Source organism: Dermacentor andersoni, chromosome 2 (assembly GCF_023375885.2).
Source record: "Dermacentor andersoni chromosome 2, qqDerAnde1_hic_scaffold, whole genome shotgun sequence".
NCBI classification, from domain to species: domain Eukaryota; kingdom Metazoa; phylum Arthropoda; class Arachnida; order Ixodida; family Ixodidae; genus Dermacentor; species Dermacentor andersoni.
In genome coordinates this window covers 46,138,842-46,160,367 of record NC_092815.1, presented here as the reverse complement: position 1 = coordinate 46,160,367, position 21,526 = coordinate 46,138,842, and the positions used below count along the sequence as shown (strand labels likewise).

Sequence of the window (21,526 nt, the reverse complement as noted above, 5' to 3'; positions counted from 1 at the left end):
CGGTATAAACGTCTAGATCCTGTATGTGGGCATTCATGTCACCTAACAGGGTAATTTCGGCATTATTTCCGACATGCCTAATATCAGCACTTAGGCATTCCGCTAAGCCTTGGTTCTTCTCTCTGCAATGTTTTCTCGTTCATAAATACGTTAAGCCCAGCCAAGTTTTATTTCCACTCATTGTGCCTGAAAACCAAAGATGCCCTTGACACTTTGAATATGCTTTTTCCCATTTGAACATTCCGGCCCCCCTCCCTTTCCTTTCGATTTAGTTCTGTTGCAACCTTCCCAAACATAATTCTCAATGACTGGTGCATCTTTTAAGTCTCTAAGGTGCGTTTTTATAACCGCATACACCCCTATTTGTTCTCTATTTAACTGCTCCTCAATTTATAAGCGCTTTTCCTTTCTTCTGGCGCCCTGCATGTTTATGCAGCCTATTACATGGCGAGCTCGCTTTTTTTTTTTCCGCCTTTCTCTGTGGTACTAATCTGAGGTACCGCCACCTACCGGTCGTGGCCACTCAGACAGACCTCAAATGGCAGCTATAGAAAAGGGCTTTGTCTTTCAGTTTCCGCGTAACAGAATTATGTTTTCCCGCATACTCGATTTGCAATCCGAAGTTATCATGTCTGAAGCTTGTGCTTAAGTTGTATTTTACGCATTTTCTGACAATTTACCCTCAAACATTCATTTAGTTCCATAAGGCTCTTGCGCTTGGCGGGGGCCATGTATGCTGCACTTCCGTAGACATGCGTGCCCGCGTTACGTACGTCGCTTGTGGTGTTAGTGGTGGTTGGTTTCTGAGCAACGTCGTCTACGTCGGCAATCGTTTCTTTGTACACCCACTTTCACAGGGTGCAATGGAGGAGGGCTTTTTTTTTTTTTTTGCTAAGAATACTGCAGGGAACCTGCTGAGAAATATGCGCACAAAGCCACAAACGTGCGAAGCCCGCGCACAGCATAGGCAGAATGTAGCTGTAATACCTTACGTTCACACACTATCCCACAATTTGGAAAAGGTGGCTCAGCGTTACGAGTGTTTGCTGCTCCCCATAAGCTGTCAAAGCTTTGTAGGATGACCGACCCGGAAGCAAGCCAGTAACGTGACTGCGGCATAAAGCACAGGCCGCCTTTTATTGAATGCGCATAAGGGGCAGTCTATGAAATTCTTTTAAGGTGCGGAATAGTGTACGTTGGCCATACTGGGAGATGTGCTAATGATAGGTTAAGGAAGGACGCAAACAATGTAAAAAATCCGCGTGAAGGAAAAGATTTCGAAGGTTTTCTGGCAAGTCATTGTCTGACTTGCAGGGACTGTTCGCCCGACCTTGTAAACACTTTCGTTATTAAGAAGAGTAAAACTCGTGTTATACGGGAAATCGCAGAATCTGAACGGATTTCTAGAAGTGAACTTGAACTTTATTTCCATCATCGATGGAGGAGAGGGAAAAAAAAGCTGTGTAAGCATAGGGATGTGTCAACATGGCATCCATCACGCTGTCAGACAAATAGTTGGCATATTTACGAATGCGCAGATGATTACACCGGGCTCGGACAGCATGTATATATTCGTGATTCATTAACAATAAATGTTTTTGGAAGTTCAGCACCCGTCCTTGTCCTCTCGTCTCCGTCCGTGTCTTCTTGCGCTACCACCTTTTCAAATTTTTAGGATATATCACGCGCTTTCCACTGGGTGTTTTCCGGGGCAAGGAGTAGTATAACGCGCGCCGGCGCGTTTCGGCGGCAGGGAGCCCGCTCCTCTCCCCAGCCCCGCTGTAATATGATCGCCGCCTGCACGGCATGAATGGTCCCCGCTTGCTCTCGCGCGACGTGTTGGTGGGGGAGTGACAGGGGCTGTGTTCGTCTTTACATTCGGGGTCGCGGAAACCAGGCGGTTCGCTTGCCGCCGAACTCACAACTTTCTTTACCAGTGATCCAAGAAGAAGCTGAAAAAAGAAAGAAAAAATGGCCAGAACAAGTTTCGTCCCCTCAGGCTCCGGAGGAAAGCATTCCGTCCGCAAGCAGCAGGGCGAGTTCGAAAAGAAAGGAGACCACAGTCTCGAGCAGCGCCACGCCGTCCGTCACGAATCACCCGAAGAAGATGGCACATGCTCAGTCTGAAGGATTAGACTGAATTGCGTGCAGCCAGTGGCACATAGCGAATGATAAATCATGAATCTGAACATAAAGCACTATTCCATTAAGAGGTCGGTGTGCTGTAGGTATACATATGAGCCGAAATCATACGTGTTAGATTTTTATGAAGGAACGCATTTTTTGTTGCACCGAAGAGAAACGCGCTTACTGCGAGGATACAGTTGTCTGTTATGTATGAGTGCCTAACAGAGCGCTTGCCAGCCCAACTGGAAAACCGGCAAGCGGCGTGCCGAGTGTGAAATCGGCAGCCAGCACCATGAGGGAAAACCTTGCATTGCTATTTGAAAATCACCCACGCGGAAACTATGCGAGAAAACCTGGGCGAGCGCGAAGTGCTGCTGCAGAAGCGTGCAACAGAGGAAGTCTTGCTGGGGCGCACTCGTAAAAAGGGATCCTCGAGCCTTTGGCAAACCAGTTCTTGAAAGAAGAAACAAAAATTTAGAGAATGGGTAGTGGGACTCGGTGCCGTAGCAGATGAATTGCGCCGTCGTAGCAGCCAAATTATTTCTACTAAAAGGAAGAAAAGATTGGCTGAGAAGATTTCGAGATTGTGTTGCTGTAGGTGCAACACCGCAGTTATACTATTGATGCATTTACGTTTCACAGTCCCGTAGCAAAGCAGGAACAGAAAACACCTGGCGCTCACCAGTCATTTCCTGCAAAATGAAGACATCAGCACTTTTATTAGGGGAAGTTAATTCTTAGTATGTCGCATAACGTTTGCTTGGGCTATTTGGCTCATGAAAAACATCATGGCGTGAAAGACGAGGACACAGGGCTCATTCTGTTTCTAGTCCTCTTTTTTTTGCGCCACTGTTTTTTGTTTCCAGCGGTTTCCACATAATAAGCATTTTCCTAACCGTAGTTCTATTCTTGGTTCAATTCGCGTTCGCCTTTTGGCAAATGCTCAGCGTGCGTTCAGTGTTATCACCTCGTCGCGCATGTTCTTCCAAAATTTTAAATTGTGAATTCATATCTGACCAATTCATTTTGAGTAAACAATATATCTACGCTGTAGTAAAGAGATGTTTAACTAGTTTTCTGACACTTTCCTTACGTCAAATATCCAAAAGAGGAGGATACGAATAGCCTTGCCGTGATAAATGAAATATAAAAAATTCACTGTGGAGCAAGGCCTGCATTAGTTTTTCTGTTTGGAAATGAAAGCATCACCGCTCGGTACTGCCTGCTGAGCGGAATTCAAGGACTCCTAGCTCCACAGTCTGTAATAATTCGCATAAGTTAACTTCAGGCTGATCATACGTATGTTCTGGTGCACTTGTCGTTCACACGAGTGAATGCGCTATTAGTTGATGCAAAAAGGAGCTAGAGGGATTGAAAGAAAGATGCCAAACATCGTAAAACGCGTCTCTTTTTAGTGGTGGCTGAATGCAGTGGGTGGGGAAAGCGCCTCTGTGTTGCAGCTCTTGGCGCGGAGGCGAAGAGTCCGGGTGGAAGACAGGGGTGACGTTTGTGGAGAGGAGACGCTTGTGGGAGGGAGTAGGAGGAAAACTAGCAGTGCAGCGAACGTGGCAGCGCGCCGAGGGCAGCGCTAACAGAGCGATGCGAGGTCTGGTCGCACTAACCGCTTCAGCGCTCCGCCCCAGAGATTCGTCGGCGCTCTATGATGGCATCTCGGAGGCCATGTTTAGGGCGGTAGGTAGAAGTTTAATTTAGTGACGTTTGCTTTGTTAAACCCCAAGCATTTCTAGAAGTTTAGTGTTTAAATTACAGTAAAAAAGGATTAGCGAAAATTCATAATATATACCACAGCCCACGTGAAATTCCGCATGTTTACAGAATTAATCCTTGCAAGCATCCCGAAAATTTAATTCCCTTAAATAAACATGGCAGGTTAATTCACATGTTTACGCGTACGACGAGTTTCATATTGCTTCAGAAAACGGTCCCACACGCATATATCGCTGTTTCTGAACGCATTGCGCTATACCTTATAATATTAATGCAGCTGTGTATGTGTATAGTCACGAAAAGTATAAATTCTGTAAGCATAACAATGTATTACCTTCACCTATAATAAATTTCCCTAGTGAGAATTTTATAAGTATAGACCGAGAGACAGGAATTGATATAAAAATTAAATTATGCTACTCATCGGCCTCGGGCGTTGGTCCGACGCGCTGCCATCGTACCGAGCCGGCGACCAACTGGCGGGTCGGGAGTCAGTCTGACAGAGAGGTTGGCAAGACGCCCTCTGCCGACTGCCCGCTGGTAAAGGCGGCGGCCGTTGTCATACCGACCTCTCGCCAACCTTCGCTGGCCAATATAGTCGTTTGACGATCATTTCCCGACGATCGGCCAAGCAGCGGCAGTTGGCCAAGGTTGCTTGGGTAGCCAGTAGTAACAGCTGCATTACACATTATCAGTTTCCATCACATTCTTAATACTATTACTATTTATTTAAATGTGATTAGCATTTTTTACCTACTTCGGACGTTTTATCATCCATCTATGTAGCATCTTATGCTGACAAAGGGGCTAAAGTTGTCTATCAGCTTGGGCCACTAGGTATGTGCTAGTGGTTGTGATTGTGACGCTGTCGGGGTCGTTCCAGCTTCGTAATCTGAATCTCGTCATGCCGTTGTCGTGTTCATGTATTTTATGCTGATCAAGTGGCCAAGTTGTCTGATAGCTTGGGCTACTAGGTATGTGCTTATGGTCGAGATATCCTGACTGTTGCATTGTCAACATTCCAGCTTTGTCATCCGACTCTCGTCATGTCGTTCTCATCACACTGTCATTGTGGTGCAGTCTTGCTCGTACCATCATTGTTACTCTATTTCACCATCTGACTCTCGTCATGCCGTCTTTGTCACGCAATCATCATCATCTGCTTGTTGTCATCCCATTGTCCTCATACCGTTGTTATGTCATTGTCAGGCATTTGTCGCCCTACCGTCGTCGTGATGCCATTGTGATCGTCATTCCAGCTTCGTCATCCAGTTAGTGTTACACCGTCATCGTCACGCTGTTGTCATTATACCTTCGTCATCACTTCAGAAACATCATCCTATTATCATAATGCTGCCTTTGTCGTCATCAACATAATTCTAACGGGATTATGCTGCGACTGTCGTCTCATCATCATCATTGCATCTTTGTCATGATGCAACCATTGTCATTTCGTCGTCGTCATGCTGCCATGGTCGTGCCATTGTCATTCCAGCTTTAAAACTTCTTTTCTGGGTGGGTTGGCGCATACCTGATTTGACAAATGTAACAGTGCTAACACATGCAACCATGTGTTAGCGCTGTTACATTTGCCATTCCGGCTTTGTCATCTAGTTTTCATGATACTATCATCAGCATTTCAAGAATCATCATCTCATTATCATCATGCTGTCATCATCATACCACCTTTGTCGTTTGTTCAATGTCATTCCTTATTCGTCACTCCTTCGTCGTCATGTTATTATGCTCATGGGCGACCTTGTTAAGCGAGTGCCATAGCTAAGTGGGCTGGTACCGGCGACAGTGTATGTTACATATTGCCAAAGCAACTGAAGTCTCAGAATGACCACTACAGATTTGAAATAAACGTGACTTCAGCAGTATGGTCTGTCGCCACATTGCTTGAATGCTAATTGCATTACCATTGACGGTGATTGCGAGATTGGTTCTGCCATAATTTTGTTGCTTTTAAAATACCTTCTGTTGCTTTCATATTCATGCTAGCATTATACTTATGTAAATATTAAGTGTGTTTCAATAATAAAATTTTCAAATCAAGTTCAATTTGAGAATTTAATACAAATGGCTTTTGGATATTCAATTGCCGATATCATGTCGTTTAGTTTTTCACCAAATGAGCATGTAAAGTTTGTGTGAAGCCCGGTAAAAGATTGAGGCCTATTTATGTAATTTATGCACTCATATAATGCCCTTCACAACTGGATGTCCTGTTAACAGCCGAGCTTGCAAATTAGGAACAATTGCTTTATATATATGTAGCACACCATGACAATGATGGTAGTATGTAGGAAAGAGAATGGCACATCACCAGATGCACCTAAAATACTGTGTTGATTGGAGCAAAGTGATACTGCAGCATCACACATTGTTTTAGATGGATGTAATCAGGGGATACTAGTTGAATAATAAACTGGTTTCCGTAAATGCCTGTGCCAAAGTATGCGTAAGGCTGAAGCCTCGTTCTGTTCACGCTGCTTGGGTAGTAAAACTGAAAGAAGGTGGCGATTAAGTGAGGCAACTGCCGGGCAATTGTTGTTGTGAAGGAACTTGAGATCATATGGTTATTGTAGTGTGGTCAGCCTCTATTAAGTTGCAGGGGATGGAGGTTTGGTGCATTTGGAGATTGTACTATTGCCCGTCTGTTGTGACAACCATGACAGTGGTCATAATACAGACTGATCTGGTCGCATGAAAGCATATATATATGTGTGCAGGAATGTGTTGACCAGCTTTTCTGTCAGTTTTTGAAATGAAGGCTTATTTTCTGGTGAATTCAATATTTTGGACTCCTTTTAATTTGTAATTTCAGGCAGCCCCGTCGGTTCTGAATTACTGGTCAGCAACTGTATTGCATGCTGTGCTGTTCACATCATTGAGCACAATATTCAAAGGGGCTGTCTTATAATTTTTCAGTTGCCTTGGAGTTTCAAATAACAAGGTTCCACTGTATATCGGTAGCCTGAATGTGAGGCATTCTTGTTTAATGATTGGGAATTATTGAGCAGAAGTTATCAGCCCTTTGTGTTCACTCTGGAACCGGTGCCTCTGCACTACCAATCGCGGTTCTGCTGCAGTAGGATCAGTTGGAGCAGTCCTCACTTGCATCGATTTCTCTCCCTCAAGACTCCAATAAGTGTTGTACCTTATTGTCAAACAAAATTGAATATTCAATAATTTCAGATAATGAGTTTTTTAATTGAACCGAAATAGCAAGAACAATTTGGTGTTTATTTGAAAGATTCAAATTTCTCACACCCCTAGTAAGCATAGTACTTCCAATATCAAGAGCTCGATGTGTTGGCAACATCTCATTCCTAGAAAAATCATCCATAGTTGCAGAGGAGCCTTAACATGTGTCCATTTGCCAAATGGTTCAGGTGGTTCAGGTTTCCATGCTGTCAGTTTCAATTTTGGTTTCATTTTTGGCGCACTGTGGCAGACTGTGGTAATGATAATGGCACTCTCAATGGAGGTCTTTCAAGTTTGCTCTATGGCACCTGTCATGCCTGACTGAATGTACGTGGCTGCCACATTTCTGTTTCATAGACTGCCTTTTGTGCAGGAGCGAGGTGGCTGACGTCAGGCGCATACTGCAAAGAGGGCTTGAAGTCATTCGGGCAATTGGAAACCATGGCATGGACCTTTCCCTGGTTGTTCACTTGGCCAGGATATTTGCCAACAAGGTTTGTGTTGACATCATAAGTGGGCAAATGCCCTCATTTTTTCTTTTCCTCCCTCATCCTCATGATGCAAGTACCATACTCACCTCACCCTCACATGGAAAAATTTGACTGCCCTTTCTCACCTTCGTCCTCATCTCTAAAAAACTATCTGCCCTCCCTCACCCTCAGCACAAAAAAACACTAAGCTTTACCCGCCCTTCGTCATCCTAATGCTGAAAAGGCTGCCATCCTTCTCTTGCCTTCATTTTCTACAATTTCAAATAAAAATTTGCTTGGCCCGTGAGCTTAGTTTACAAGACCAGTTGTCTAGTGCCATTCCTATTGTCAAAGCGTGCCACACAATTTTTCTTTTAGGCGCTTGACCATAAGTCGGCAAAATAAACATAGCTCACTCAGACTCCAAGACAGAGCAAGCAGAGAAGGTGGCCATAGCGCTGGCCATCGCCGACCATGACTGCCACGCGGTGCTGTGTGACCCAAGGCAGGCGGTGAAAAATCAGAAGAATAAGAATGGGCTGGGGTGCGTTTGGCAGGCATTCTCAGATCATTAACAGCAGGTTGCCATTATCCCTCAAGAGAAAAGTGTATAACAGCTGTACCAGTACTCACGTACAGGGCAGAAACCTGGAGGCTTTCGAAAAGGGTTCTACTTAAATTGAAGACGACGCAACAAGCTATGGAAAGAAGAATGATAGATGTAACATTAAGGGATAAGAAAAGAGCAGATTGGGTGAGGGAACAAACGCGAGTTAATGACATCTTAGTTGAAATCAAGAAAAAGAAATGGGCATGGGCAGGACATGTAATGAGTAGGGAAGATAACCGATGGTCATTAAGGGTTAGGGACTGGATTCCAAGGGAAGGGAAGCGTAGCAGGGGGCGGCAGAAAGTTAGGTGGGCGGATGAGATTAAGAAGTTTGCAGGGACAACATGGCCATAATTAGTACATGACCGGGGTAGTTGGAGAAATATGGGAGGCGCCTTTGCCCTGCAGTGGGCGGAACCAGGCTGCTGCTGCTGCTGCTGCTGCTGCTGCTGATGATGATGATATTCAGGACCGGCATTTTTCCATCTGAGCTGAAACGAGCAAAAGTAATTCCAGTTTTTAAGAGAGGCGATCGCTCTTTACTAACAAATTGCCACCCAATATGCATACTGCCATTCTTTAGTAAAGTGATTGAATAGTTGACTGTTACTCGATTAACCAATTACCTGTCTAAATTTAATATTCTTTCCAATTCTCAGTATGGTTTTCGTCCTGGCTATTCGACCGACCTTGCTCTTATCTCCCTAACGGATCACTTAAAGGAAGCTATTGATAAAGGGTATTTTGCCGGTTCAGTTTTTATTGATCTTACAAAAGCTTTTGACACTATTAACCATCACATTTTGTTTTTAAAGTTGGAAGCTATTGGTATAACTGGGCCAGCACTAATGTTACTACGAACCTATCTGCAGGATAGACATAACATAGTTAAAATTTGTAATGTTTTTTCCGAAGCTAAGGTTACTAACCTAGGGGTACCACAGGGTTCTATTCTTGGACCTTTATTATTTTGAATTTACATTAGTGATCTGCCTGACTGTCTCACATCCTCACGCTGTGTATTGTACGCCGACGGCACAACCATTATTAACTATGGCAAAAATATTTCGTTATTGGTTACTAAACTCAATAATGACTTAGCTAAGGTTTACAAGCTGGTGTATAAATAATAATCTTGTTATTAATCCCTCGAAAACCAAGTTTATTGTATTTAATTATCCCCAGAAACCATCTTGTTCAGTTCCATTGCTGAGTCTTGGTTCCCATTTAATCCCTTCCAGCACTCATTGCTCATTCTTAGAGGTAGAACTAGACTCTAACCTCAAGTTTCATTATCATGTCTCGAATATTAAAAAGAAAGTTGCTTACTGCATTCGGTTACTGATTAGAGCCCACCAGTTCTTTAACCGTTCTACACTTGTCTCGCTATATTGCGCTTTTATACACTCACACATTAACTACTCGTTAAATGTTGGGGAAATAGATATAATACTCACCTCAGTTCACTTCTAACTTTGCAAAACTAAGCAATTAGAATAGTCACCTCTAGTCCCTATAATACTAGTGCTCTCCCATTGCTACACTCTAATAACATTCTGTCTGTCAAAGAAACTGTGTTGTATAATTTGGGTATATTTATTTTTAAGTTATTGAATAATCAAGTTCCTGATAAATGCTAATGTCACTAGATTTGCTTTAAACAATAATCTCATTTTACCTCAGGTGCGCACCAACTATGGCAAACAATCAGTTCATTTTTTAGCTTTTTCATTTTGGAATTCCATACCACTTTGCGTCAAAACTTTGCGTTCAACATCCATATTTAAAAAACATCTGAAGAATTTTTTTCTAACAAAAAATATTTAACAGTAACTTTTTTTCTTTTTTTCTTTTTTTCTTTCACCCTTACTACTTGAAATATTCCGCTGTTCTGATACCATTCTTTTTTATTAATGGTCATGTATATTTTGAAGTTTTTTTTTTTTTCTATTGTTGCATTTATGGTCATGTATATTTTAAAATTCTTTTGTTGTTGTTGTTGTTGTTTGTATTGCATGTTTGTTTATTTATTTATTTATTTATTTACATTACCTCTAAGGGCCCTCATGCGAGGGTATTACATAGCGGGGGGACACAAACATGAAACATACACAAGAAATAAAACTTCATGAAATAAACACACACACAAGGAACATTATATAAATAGATTTGAACAAGGGGTATATGCACTAAGTCATGAAAACACAAGAACTTTTTTACATAATATGTTAATATGTACATATAACAATAAGTAATAACTAATCTGCTACCGCTAACCGTTTTCTTGCAACAAGGTTTGGAAAGATGGTAAGTTGACTTCAGTAGCTATGCGTGATGGTAGGTTATTCCATTCTATTATTGTGCGAGGAATAAATGATTTTGCGTAGAGCAATGAGTGGCACGTTATGTGTTTTACTTTGTTAGCCTGGTCACGGCGTGGGAAGACTGCAGGGCGTGGTGAAAAGAAGTCATCGTGAACCGTGGAATAGTGATAAAGTTTATGAAATAAGGTTAGGCGAGCAAACTGGCGTCGACGTGATAATGATTCCAACTCGGCACATTGTTTTAACGATGTGACGCTGGTGAAGCGTGAATAATCGGAAAAGATGAAGCCAGCAGCACGGTTTTGCAGAGATTCAATGTTGTTGATAATGTATGCTTGATCGGGATCCCATATGGCAGAAGCATATTCAATTTTTGGGTGGATCAGCGTGATATAAGCAAGTTTTTTTAAGTGTGAAGGTGCGTGCTTGAGGTTACGCTTAAGAAGACGGACTGCTCGGTTAGCTGATGCTAAGACGGTGTTAATATGGTAATGCAAGTTAAGTCAGACTGACGATGAAGGCCAAGATATTTGTAAGTTGGCTCAAGTTCTATGCTAGCATTATTGAGAAACTAGGTGTTAGGAAGTCGAGCGGAATGGTTGGTAAATGACATTAGCTTGGTTTTACGCATATTTAAAGACATAACCACAAGGAGCACCAAGCGGTCACCACATTAAGATCAGCTTGTAAGGAAAGTCGATCAGCGTCATTACTAATATTACGATATATAACACAATCATCTGCGAATAATTGAATTTGAGATGAGGCACATTTGGGTAGATCATTAATAAAAATTAAGAAAAGTAGGGGACCATGTACGCTGCCCTGGGGGACTCGAGATGTTAAAGGAACAGAAGAAGAGTTAAAGCCATTAGCACAGGTGAATGGTTGCCTGTTGGAGGGGAAATCTTTAATCCATGCAAGAACATTTGCGTGAATATTTAAGTGTGTTAATTTGATTAGAAGCTTGTGATGAGGAATGCGATCAAAAGCTTTAGAGAAGTCAAGAAACACTGCGTCAACTTGGAATCCTTCGTTAAATGTGGAAAATATATAGTTAGTAAATCAGGCGAGCTGAGTGTCGCATGAATAACCCCTGCGAAAACCGTGCTGGTACTTGAAAATGATATCATGCTCTTCTAGGTAGTTGATGACTTGTGTATGTATGATGTGTTTAAAAAGTTTACATATGTTGCTAGTTAATAAGATAGGATGATAGTTAAGTGGAAGAGAGCGATCACCCAATTTAAAAATTGGTATTACTTTGGCTATACGCCAGTCATGAGGAATAATTCCAGATGATAATGATTGTGAAAACATGGCTGAAAGCACTTGAAAAATGTTTAAGGAAGCATTTTTAATTATCCTATTATTGAAACCAAGGTGATCAGAGCTAGTAGTAATTTTGAGGTTATTCAACAGGGCAAGAATACCAGATTCACTGATGACAATTTCTGGCATGGAAATGCTGGGCAATGGCTCTAATATTGGCGAAGAAGTTATATCTTCATTGGTGAACACTGACGAAAATGCATCGTTCAGAAGCTGCGAACACTCAGTTTCAGGGACTGGTTGTCCGTCAGCATTAATTAGTACTAAATCAGGATAGGAACTCGGATTGATGATGCGCCAGAATCTATGAAAATTATTGGTTAACATTGTAGACAGGTCGGAGTGAAGAAATTATGACGGGTTGTTCTAAGCAGGGACTGATACTCTTTATCGCAATTTTTGCACTTGTTCCATGATGACAGGAAACGTGTGGTCATTGCTTGGCGGTACAAACATTTTTTCTTATTATTAAGACGAAGAAGACGATGCGTGAACCAAGGTGAATTTTTATGATGTAAATTTTTTTTGTCTGTTAGTGTCAATTTCGTTTAGTTGATTTAGTTTTGCTGCATTTTCTCCGTGCAGTTGTATAACTTCCTTCATTAGATTTATTGTAACTCCTAATTTTGTTTTGCATTCTCCAGTACTTACTTTCTTCCATGTTTCCTTATATATATGATTTTATTTGTAGTTCTCCTCGTTGCTTTAGAAGACACGTATTTATAAATAACAGGAGGTCCCGATACAGTCTTTGACTATGGGACCTCCTGTATATTATTCTTTTGTATAACCTGTAATCTGTAATGAATAAACCAATTTCAATTTCAATCCAAGAACGACGACGGCAGCAAATGACAAGTGAGAATCAAGCGGTTCCCGGCGCATGCAGGTGAGGCGTCAGACCGCAATGCCAGCCACAACAAGATGACACACACCAAGGCGCGCACGCTAATGGAGTGCACCTTACTCGACTGGCCGCTGTGGTTCAGCGCCAAGGACCGAGTGACTGACTACAATGAGATAACCAAGGCTTTCCGCATGGGTCGCAGAACTCTCCCACCCTTTTGCTCGGGGCTGAGTTGAGAGCAAGCCATTTTATTCAGACAGCTGCAGATGGGCTCATTCCCCAGCCCATCGCTGATGCACAGAATGTATCCTGAGTAACACCCGACAGACATGTGCAGAGTCTGCCGAAGGGAGATGGCCAGATTCGCACACATGCTGTGGAATTGCACCAAGTACCAGGAAGAAGCCAAATCTGGGAGGATTCCGCCGCGACTTGAAGCAGCTGCAGGGAGCGACAATCAAAACGAACAACTCTGGGCCGTCCAGCAGATCATTGAGGCGCTGGTCTGGCAGGGACCCAGCGAGCCAGCAACGGCAAGCGGGGACCCAGGCCGTGCAGCCAGTGCCCAGAAGACGACGTAGGCTTCGTGCGGAGCGCGCACCCAAGGGCGTGTTTTACTGCAGGCTCAAATAAACGTTTCGCCAATCCAATCCAATCTCGGAGTGATGCCAAAAAGTTGCCGTCACTCTTCCCGTTCTCGTTGCCACTTTCAGTGGCTACAGCTTTAAATAGGTTTAGCTATAGCTAACGTCAACAGCCAGTTATGATGTTTAGTCAGTTAAATGTGGGCTTTGACATGCATCTGCACTAGAGAGACTTCCTGCCAGCACACTTCAAAACTTTAGGCTTGAAACCCGCCATGCATACTATCTGAGTAACTTTTCTGTAGTTCAGCAGTACGAATCGCCTTTTCCTCATTTAACCTCACATCGTCACCATACCCTCTCTCACCTCACCACATAAGGGTTAGGGCAAATGGAGGTGAAGAAAGTCCCCGTGAGGGCTCGCCCTCATGAAAGTGCTCATGTCTCGTTGACATTTGTACAACAGCAGCTATAACATTGCAAATGTTCAAAAAACACAAGTGTACTATTTACAGTTGCTAGTTATGAAACATGATTGCAGAATTCTCGCACACTTTGCATGGTTTCAGTGATAGTAGGTTATGACAAAAGCCATTTAGGAACTTAGAGGAGCACTGGTGTTACTGTACACATGTTGTGAGCAGAAGGAGGTGTGCGTGATAACCATGCGCACGGACCAGAGGGAATGCGGGGTTCCATTAAAGCAGTCAAACTGAGCATCTGTAACCAACAGACATGCAGTCGCTTAGTCTCTTAAATTATTGTGCTGAAGCCCGTGAAGGAGAGTGCCGTCTTCGCAACCATCATCATGGACTGACTGCGCCATCTGTTCAGCGTCATTCGAAGTGCCACTACCAGAGTCATCGCTGCCGCAACCGAAGCCTTGCGAGAAACCGAACCGACACCTACCGACTTGCAAGATTTCAGTCGTGTTATCGACAACTCCACGTTAGATGACGTCAGTTAAAGTCGACTGAAAGTGTGCAATGGCTCCTATACTTTCGTGGTCTACTGAATAGCTCCACACTGATCTGTTAGCGGACACCTTCGTGGCACCTACATCGACAACCAGGATGGCATCATGGATGACCTGCTTTTCATGAACAGGTCCAAGGAGGGGAAAAGAAAAATAGTTTGACAGCTTCTCCGGTCGCCTGCACTCTGCCATGTGATTTCAGGGCTTCTGTTGCAACTTCTGTGGCAACCGCCATCGCCACCGCAGCCAGCGCGTCAGGCTGTTGTTGACCCGGAATGCAATGACTAGGATGGCTACAATTCTCGCCGATTCAACCAAAATTTTATGCCCAACAAGGGGTTAAACAAGTTTGTCCAGGACGATGAGACTCTGGAAAAGTTTAGAAGATGGCGGGAGACTGCTGTCATCATTGACCATCTCATCCGTTTGCTTGCTGGCAGCAGTATGTTGTGAACAGGAGGTGAAGTGCGTTATAACCACACACACAAGGCAGAGAGGAAACGGGGTTCCATTAAAGCAGGCCCACTAAGCAACTTTTACTGATGGACCCACAGCCACTTCCTTCCTTACATGCATACTAACATAAATATGTAGCTGCATAAAAATTTTCGAGTTGTATCACCTAATGTAAGCTTCTGAGTATTTTGCTATTGCACCAATTCTTTTTTCTTGTCCCTTGATCACCCCCCGCGGTTGCTCAGTGGCTATGGTGTTAGGCTGCTGAGCACGAGGTCACGGGATCGAATCCCAGCCATGGCGCCCGCATTTCGATGGGGGCGAAATGTGAAAACACCCGTGTACTTAAATTTAGGTGCATGTTAAAGAATCCTAGGGGGTCGAAATTTCCGGAGTCCTCCACTACGGCGTGCCTCATAATCAGAAAGTGGTTTTGGCACGTAAAACCCCATAATGTAATTTAATTTTTTTGTCCCTTTATGTTGCCCTCTTTCCAGGTCCCTTGCCCTTTCTGTGGGAATGTATTACTTATCTTTCACTGCCATCAGTAGTAAAGTTATGATAGAGGAATCACACTAAAGGGACCATATGAAAGTTTACATAAATCAGTAGAAAACAACCTGAATCAATAGGAAGTAACTTTGTTGTTTGTGCTGTGCAGTCATCGCACAGGCATGCTGATGGCCTAGAGGAAGAAGCGGAGGCCTTTCAAGATCAAGCGGCACGCTACTGGGAGGCTGTGCTCACCATGCTTGAGACATATCGCATTACCAGGAGCCCAGTGACACCATCAGGCCGTCTGTTCTGTGTGCCAGGTGGTCGTGGTGTGACCAGCCTGCAGGAACTGAAGAACATCAAACAAGAAGCCAAGATGTTCCTAGCCATGTGTGCCATGAATTCAGGCTGCCTGGACGAGGCTGCCGAGATGTTTTCAGGGCTTATGACTGCTCAGGCTGCATACTACACGGCACTTGTGAGTAGGCAGCAGTGTACTAAAGCTATTTATGCTCCTTTACATTTGTTTAAGCTGTAAAATGAAAAACATACTTTCTTATTTACTACAGCACTTACATTAAAGTAAGACATAATATGCATTACCCAGAGTTAAATTAAAATTTTATTTTTAATTTGCTCTTTTGCTTCTTGCAAAAAAGAGAAACGTGAAACTATCACAAGTAGCTATACTGATTAAGTATCAGCTTTGAGAAACCAATACAGAGAGCACTTCCAAACTTCGTTGGAATTCTTGGCGCTCTAACATGTACATAGACACTGTACCCCTGTAGCTTTCCCTCAATTGTTGAAGACAGTTGTTTGCAAGTGTAGTTTGCTCAAAGTATGTTTGAAATTAACTGTCAGCATTGTCAAGTTTTTATTTTCATGGTAATTGTGGCAAAGTGGTCTTTGTTGTTCAGGAAATCCAAAGAAAGCTTAGATCTGTTGTCAAAAATTTATTATGCATGAAGTGTTCTGTCATAAGGGTTGAAAATTGAGTTTGTTCGTGTGTTACGAGAGCACTTGGGAGCAGTGCAAGAATACTGGACAAGAATAGACAAGAATTATGCACCCTTTGTTGTGTATTCTTGTCCATTCTTTTCACTTTGTCCCCAAGTACAGCTCTTGTTTTGTCCATGAATATGCTTCAACACTTCTTGCTGCTTCTCATTGCAATGGTAGATGATGTGTTTCCCCTTTTACACAGAAATTCATGCAGCAGTGAGTGCTCGTGGTGTAGATTACAGAAGCTGGAAGGGTGCTGTCTTTCATGTATGCCATCTATAAAACGACCATAAATAGATCATCATATAGTTCTTTTTCGAAGAGTTGTGAAGGAGGAAATAGCGAAATAGACTATAGCCTGCTTTGGCACATTAGAAATTCTATTCTTGCTACTTGGCATGTTCTTGGGTAGCCTTAGTGGGCATTATACATCATTCAGATTTGACTGTTGCTAATGTCTGTCCCAACATATTAATGCTATGAAAAGAACACCATTTTGACCTCATTTTTTCACTTGCCTTGAGCACCTTGCGTATCTTGTCACCTTGCTAAAAAGATTACTTGGAATATTACATTACCCTTATGAGTAGTTGGTGTTCAGTCACTAAATTTGAGAAACTTGCTGCCTTGATATTGCTTACAGCAATACATATATTACTGAAAAGCCTGTTTTCCTTACTTCGATTTCCAACAATAAAGTAGATAAAGATAGCACAGAGAGTGAATGTGCGCAGAGGCACTACTTGCAAGTAGAACCTGATTTCTTGAAAGGCCAACACGTACACAAAAAAGCACCAATGGAAATCGAAGTGTCTATACGGCATCAATGCCAAAATGTAATGTCATAGAAATGTTAAATGTAAGGAATGTGCATGTTGCTAGAACAGAAGTTCTTAAACATTCAGCCCTCTCTTTCACATTTATTGTACGCAGATATTTTAAAGGCCCTTTGAAATGAGCTGTCATTTCAATCCATAGTGTAAAGTTTGCTTACAATGAGGATGACACGAAAGGTGTAAATAAAATTTGTGTTGCTCAGAGCAACAGCATGAGTGAGAAAAATGCTTGGACGTGAACTGGTTTCTACGTGCTGTAAAAGTGCAATAAGCAATGCCTGTGTGCATAGTTTACCACTTCAGCGGGCTTCAGTGCGCTCAGAGGGCTTACTCTGATGGCATGGTGATGTAGGTGATGGAAAAGATGGCTCGTAAGGCTTCCCGACGGGGTGCGCGGTATACCCTGCTGCTGAAGGAACGGGCAGCATTGCAGCTTGCCCTTGAGCGTGGCTGCCGGCAATCAGACTGGACCCTGGCCTCCACAGTGTCTGCTCAATTGGATGACCTTCAGGAGCGCCTGAACTTGACCAGTGTCACCAGTGAGTATGGTTAGCTTAGCAGTGCTGATTAGGTAAAGGGTGGGCCTACATCACAGAAAGGATATAAAAAACAGTGCACACGAATTGTACAAGCTGGGAAGACATGTTTCTTCCCTGTTCTTTAAGCCCAACACATGCAGCCATGCAGACATTAGACTCAGTATGCTCCTTTAATATGTTTGATATGTTTATAAATTTCATTTTATCATTTTTTCTTGGTTCCCTGCTTCATCTCATATGTGGGGTGATCAGTTTTGTTTTGTGGAATTTTAAAAAATCCCCTGTGGTAGATAGCATAATTCTTGTCCTTAAGCTGTGTTATTCAAAGGGGTGGACATTATAGCATGAGAAATCAAAACACATATTCAAAAATTAACTCCCTAATTAATTACCTTAAGGCATATATTGTAGTTTACAAATTGGAGCCACTGAGCTTGCAAGACGCATCTACTTTAGATGAATTTCCAGAATTACATCAGTTTCGAGATATTATTTCCCAAAGTTTGGGACTAAATAATTGGGTGTTCCAGTTACTTTTGTGCTTCTGTGCATAAAAGAGCTTTTAATGAAAAAAGTCCATTTTTACGGTGAGTTTGATGGCACATGTCTCCAAAGTGGTGTCAGTCGGGGAAGTCAGTCCAAGAGGATGCAATCTCACCGGCTACAATTCATAAATTGCCATATGTGCCATAAAGTAATCAGTTGAGTTAATTAGTGAAAATTTACTAATTACATGAATCTGTGCTTTGATTTCTCGTGCCAGTAATGCCCACCTCTGAATAATCCAGCTCAAGGACCAGAATTATGTTATCTGCAATAAGTGATACTTAAAAATTCCATAAAACTTAAGAATGATCACCCCCTTATACTTCAATGAGGCCCTAAACCAGCTCTCGGGCTTGGTGAAATAACATAGTCTGCAGGTAGCATACGCTGGTGTGAACATCTCAGCCAAGTTTTGCTGTTGTACGCAGTGCGTGGAGCTTGCAAGCAGATTGCGAAGTCACCTCCTTTATAAATGCTTTTTTTTGTAAACAGAAGGCCCTGTCCCCACTGTCTTCTGGACGCTTTATTTCGTCATTCCCTTAGATGGCTGTTATTGACCAATAGCTGATATCAAGCTGTAGTCGGCTACGTGGAGTAAATAGTGCAGCCGCTATGGGGTACTGCCACAAGTCCACTGGCTAAGAGCACTGCAGCTCGCTGCAGGGGGCCGCGTTTGGCTTAAGCCCAGACCACACGTACGCTTGCGGACGCGCACAAGCTCGCGTTCACGCGCCCACGCATGCGCACACGGTGCGGCATGGCTCGTACGCGTCGAAACGCGGCGTGATTTCAGGGAACAGCTCCTCTCTGTTATCGCGCGCTTGGGTTGCCTCACGTCAGTGCGCCTGGCTACGCAGCTACGGCGCGGAGCGTTCAACTCTCAGTGAAGCAGATTTATATCGTGCAAGAATGTGGTTCTTCCTTCCTTTTTGCACTGATCTAACAGCTATAAAAATATAACAATTACGTTTATAAATATCGAAGCATCTTGAAACGCTATCAGTAACAAAGTACGAAGCGGCGCCTGCCGAGGAGTCTGTCAGTGAGCCCAGTGAGTGCGCGCTGTCGCGCGTCTTTGTGGATGCAAACCACCATTACTCGCGAGGCGTGGCAGGCGCTAGGCGCGCGGACGCGAGCTAGCGCGCGTCTGCAAGCGTACGTGTGGTCTCGGCTTTATGTTTAGCACGACGTAGGCACCAAAGGCGGAAGACGTGGTGTCTACGTTAACACCCAAATTAAATTTGAACTGCGTGCCTCAATGACATTTAGAAGGCGAAGCTTTGTGGCACACCCCACTGTGCTGTAGCCTTCGCAGTGCAAGGCTTTGAAGAAAGGACGGGAGCACAGCGGAGGCTGTGTTTGATTGCCAATAACTCCGCTTCTGCTGAATGCATTGAAGCACTTCTTGTGGCAAAGTATTTCTGAAATAGCCTAGTTTCACTTCAAATGCCTTTCTCCACTGCGATAAAAAGTGGTTCAGGGCCCCTTTAACTAAACCTTAAGTAGCAAGAGAGTGCCAGGTCTGTCTGCCTTCCTTGTCGCATTTGTGTGTGCTGTGTACGTATGTTTGTGTTTTGTCCTAATGCCTGTGTACCAATTAGCCTGGCAACGTACTTTCTTACATTATGAAAATTTCTAGTTTTTCACACGAGTTTGAGGTCTTGTGTCTAAGATGTCAGGTAAGTGTTCTTCACAGCAATATTAAGATTTGATGTGTATTCTAAGTTCATTAACAAACACAGAGGGCAGATTCTTCAACTTTTATTTTAATTTCTCTGAATTGAGAAGGCTGCTAGCCATTGAGATGATGGAGTTGTTCCTTTAGCATTGTGGGGGTTCGCTCTGCGTGCGGCTAGGGCTGAAGGTGAGCTCCGGATCTAGCCGCACACAGGTGTTCTGTGGTACTCCCCAACCAATAGCGCATGTAATCGCAGCTATGTCGCGTTCAAACGAATAAGGTATCCAGCGGCGTCAACTCTAACAATGTTTATTGCTATAAGCAATAAGAAACACTGGCAGAGAGAAGTGTACTCTGTAATAAGTAATAAATAGTCTTGCCTCGTTTCCTGGGATAGACAGGCAAATGAGGTCACTCATAGGTTGCAGCAGGTAATCCAATCGAGCAGGTTAGAGGTTGGGCGCCAGAGAGAGAGGGTCTGCCACAGTGGCGGGCTTTTATACTTTTTTTCCTTTTGAGAGGGAAATGACCTCCTCGCCTGTCGAATACCTTTCCTTTTCCCATGAGTTGGGTTGGGGAAAGGGGTATGCATGTCACAAGAGTGATGGAGAATGGGAGGTTGCATGGTGCCTCTCTCCCATGTCTACGCCGGCTCTCAACTTGATCACAACATGAAAACGGGACGACATGAGTATGTGGAAGGAAATGGGCACAGGTGCTTTCCACAGCATAAAGCTTTGTTTCAGATATATGTTTGCCTATCTGCAAAGACTGCATTTGCGTGTTATTCTATGGTTCTCTCTTGCTCTTGCCATTATCATGCTATGTTATGTCTATGGAAAATGCATCCTACAACACCAGAATAATTACAGCTCTTGTAGCTACTTCTGAAATTCTCGCAATAGCTGCCTTTTATTTTACAATGTATGGTGATGACTGAATGTAATGGGCAGTTATTAGTCACAGCAGTAGACTTCACAACCATTGTGATTGTCATTATTATGGCTGCCATTTTATAGTTCTCTTTCTTGTACCCAACTTTGCCATGGGAACAGCTTGGCTGATTAGCCAAGCTGAAAAAAAAAAGAAAGATTGCATGTGGCTAAATATCTTCTATTCTATTTGCTTGTCTCTATGCATCTTTACCCCTAGAATAATCAGATGTAATAAATTTTAAATAGAAAGAGATTATGCAGGTTGCCCCACACTGTGAATATAAAAGTAAGTGAAGCTTTCTTTGCTGTTCGCTTTGATTGGTGATAATTAGCGGTGATGTTTATGGTGAATGTATCATTTCTTCAATGTTTAGTGCAATATGAGAGTGGTGAGTTAATGGTAAATGTTAGCTTGTGTGTAGCACTGCTGTTCATCTTCATAGTACACAGAAAACACAGCCAGACGTACATATTTGCTTGAGGCGTTGTTATGCGCCACTGTTCATAACCTCCGAGAAGGTTAGTATTGTCATTTCCTCACACGGCACGTCGTCTCGAGGCAGAAGTGTTACACTTTACTTTGCCACATTCAGATTATGAGGTATGCCGTAGTGGCAGAATTAGGTTTAATTTTAAACCCGTGAGGTTCTTTAACGAGCACCTAAACCTAAGTGCACAACCATTTTTGTATTTTCTCCTCGTTGAAACGTGGCTGCCAAGGTCAGAATCAAACCCGTGACCTCAGGCAGTGCCATCAGCACAAATCTACCACAGCAGACACAGAATTGTTGAAGTGCGAGGCCTAGATTCTACGGTGCTACGATGTCG

General features: G+C 43.1%; 1 protein-coding gene across 1 annotated transcript in view; it reads left to right on the top strand.

The window, feature by feature from the left end:
• The window catches only part of LOC126542358 (uncharacterized), a 127,176-nt gene that overhangs the window by 79,281 nt on the left and 26,369 nt on the right, over positions 1-21,526 (top strand). Inside the window, exons 14-16 of the mRNA XM_055077199.1 lie at positions 7,439-7,559; positions 15,326-15,637; positions 17,353-17,539. Coding sequence (XP_054933174.1) covers positions 7,439-7,559; positions 15,326-15,637; positions 17,353-17,539 — 620 coding nt within the window. The remainder of the gene's footprint in view (positions 1-7,438; positions 7,560-15,325; positions 15,638-17,352; positions 17,540-21,526) is intronic.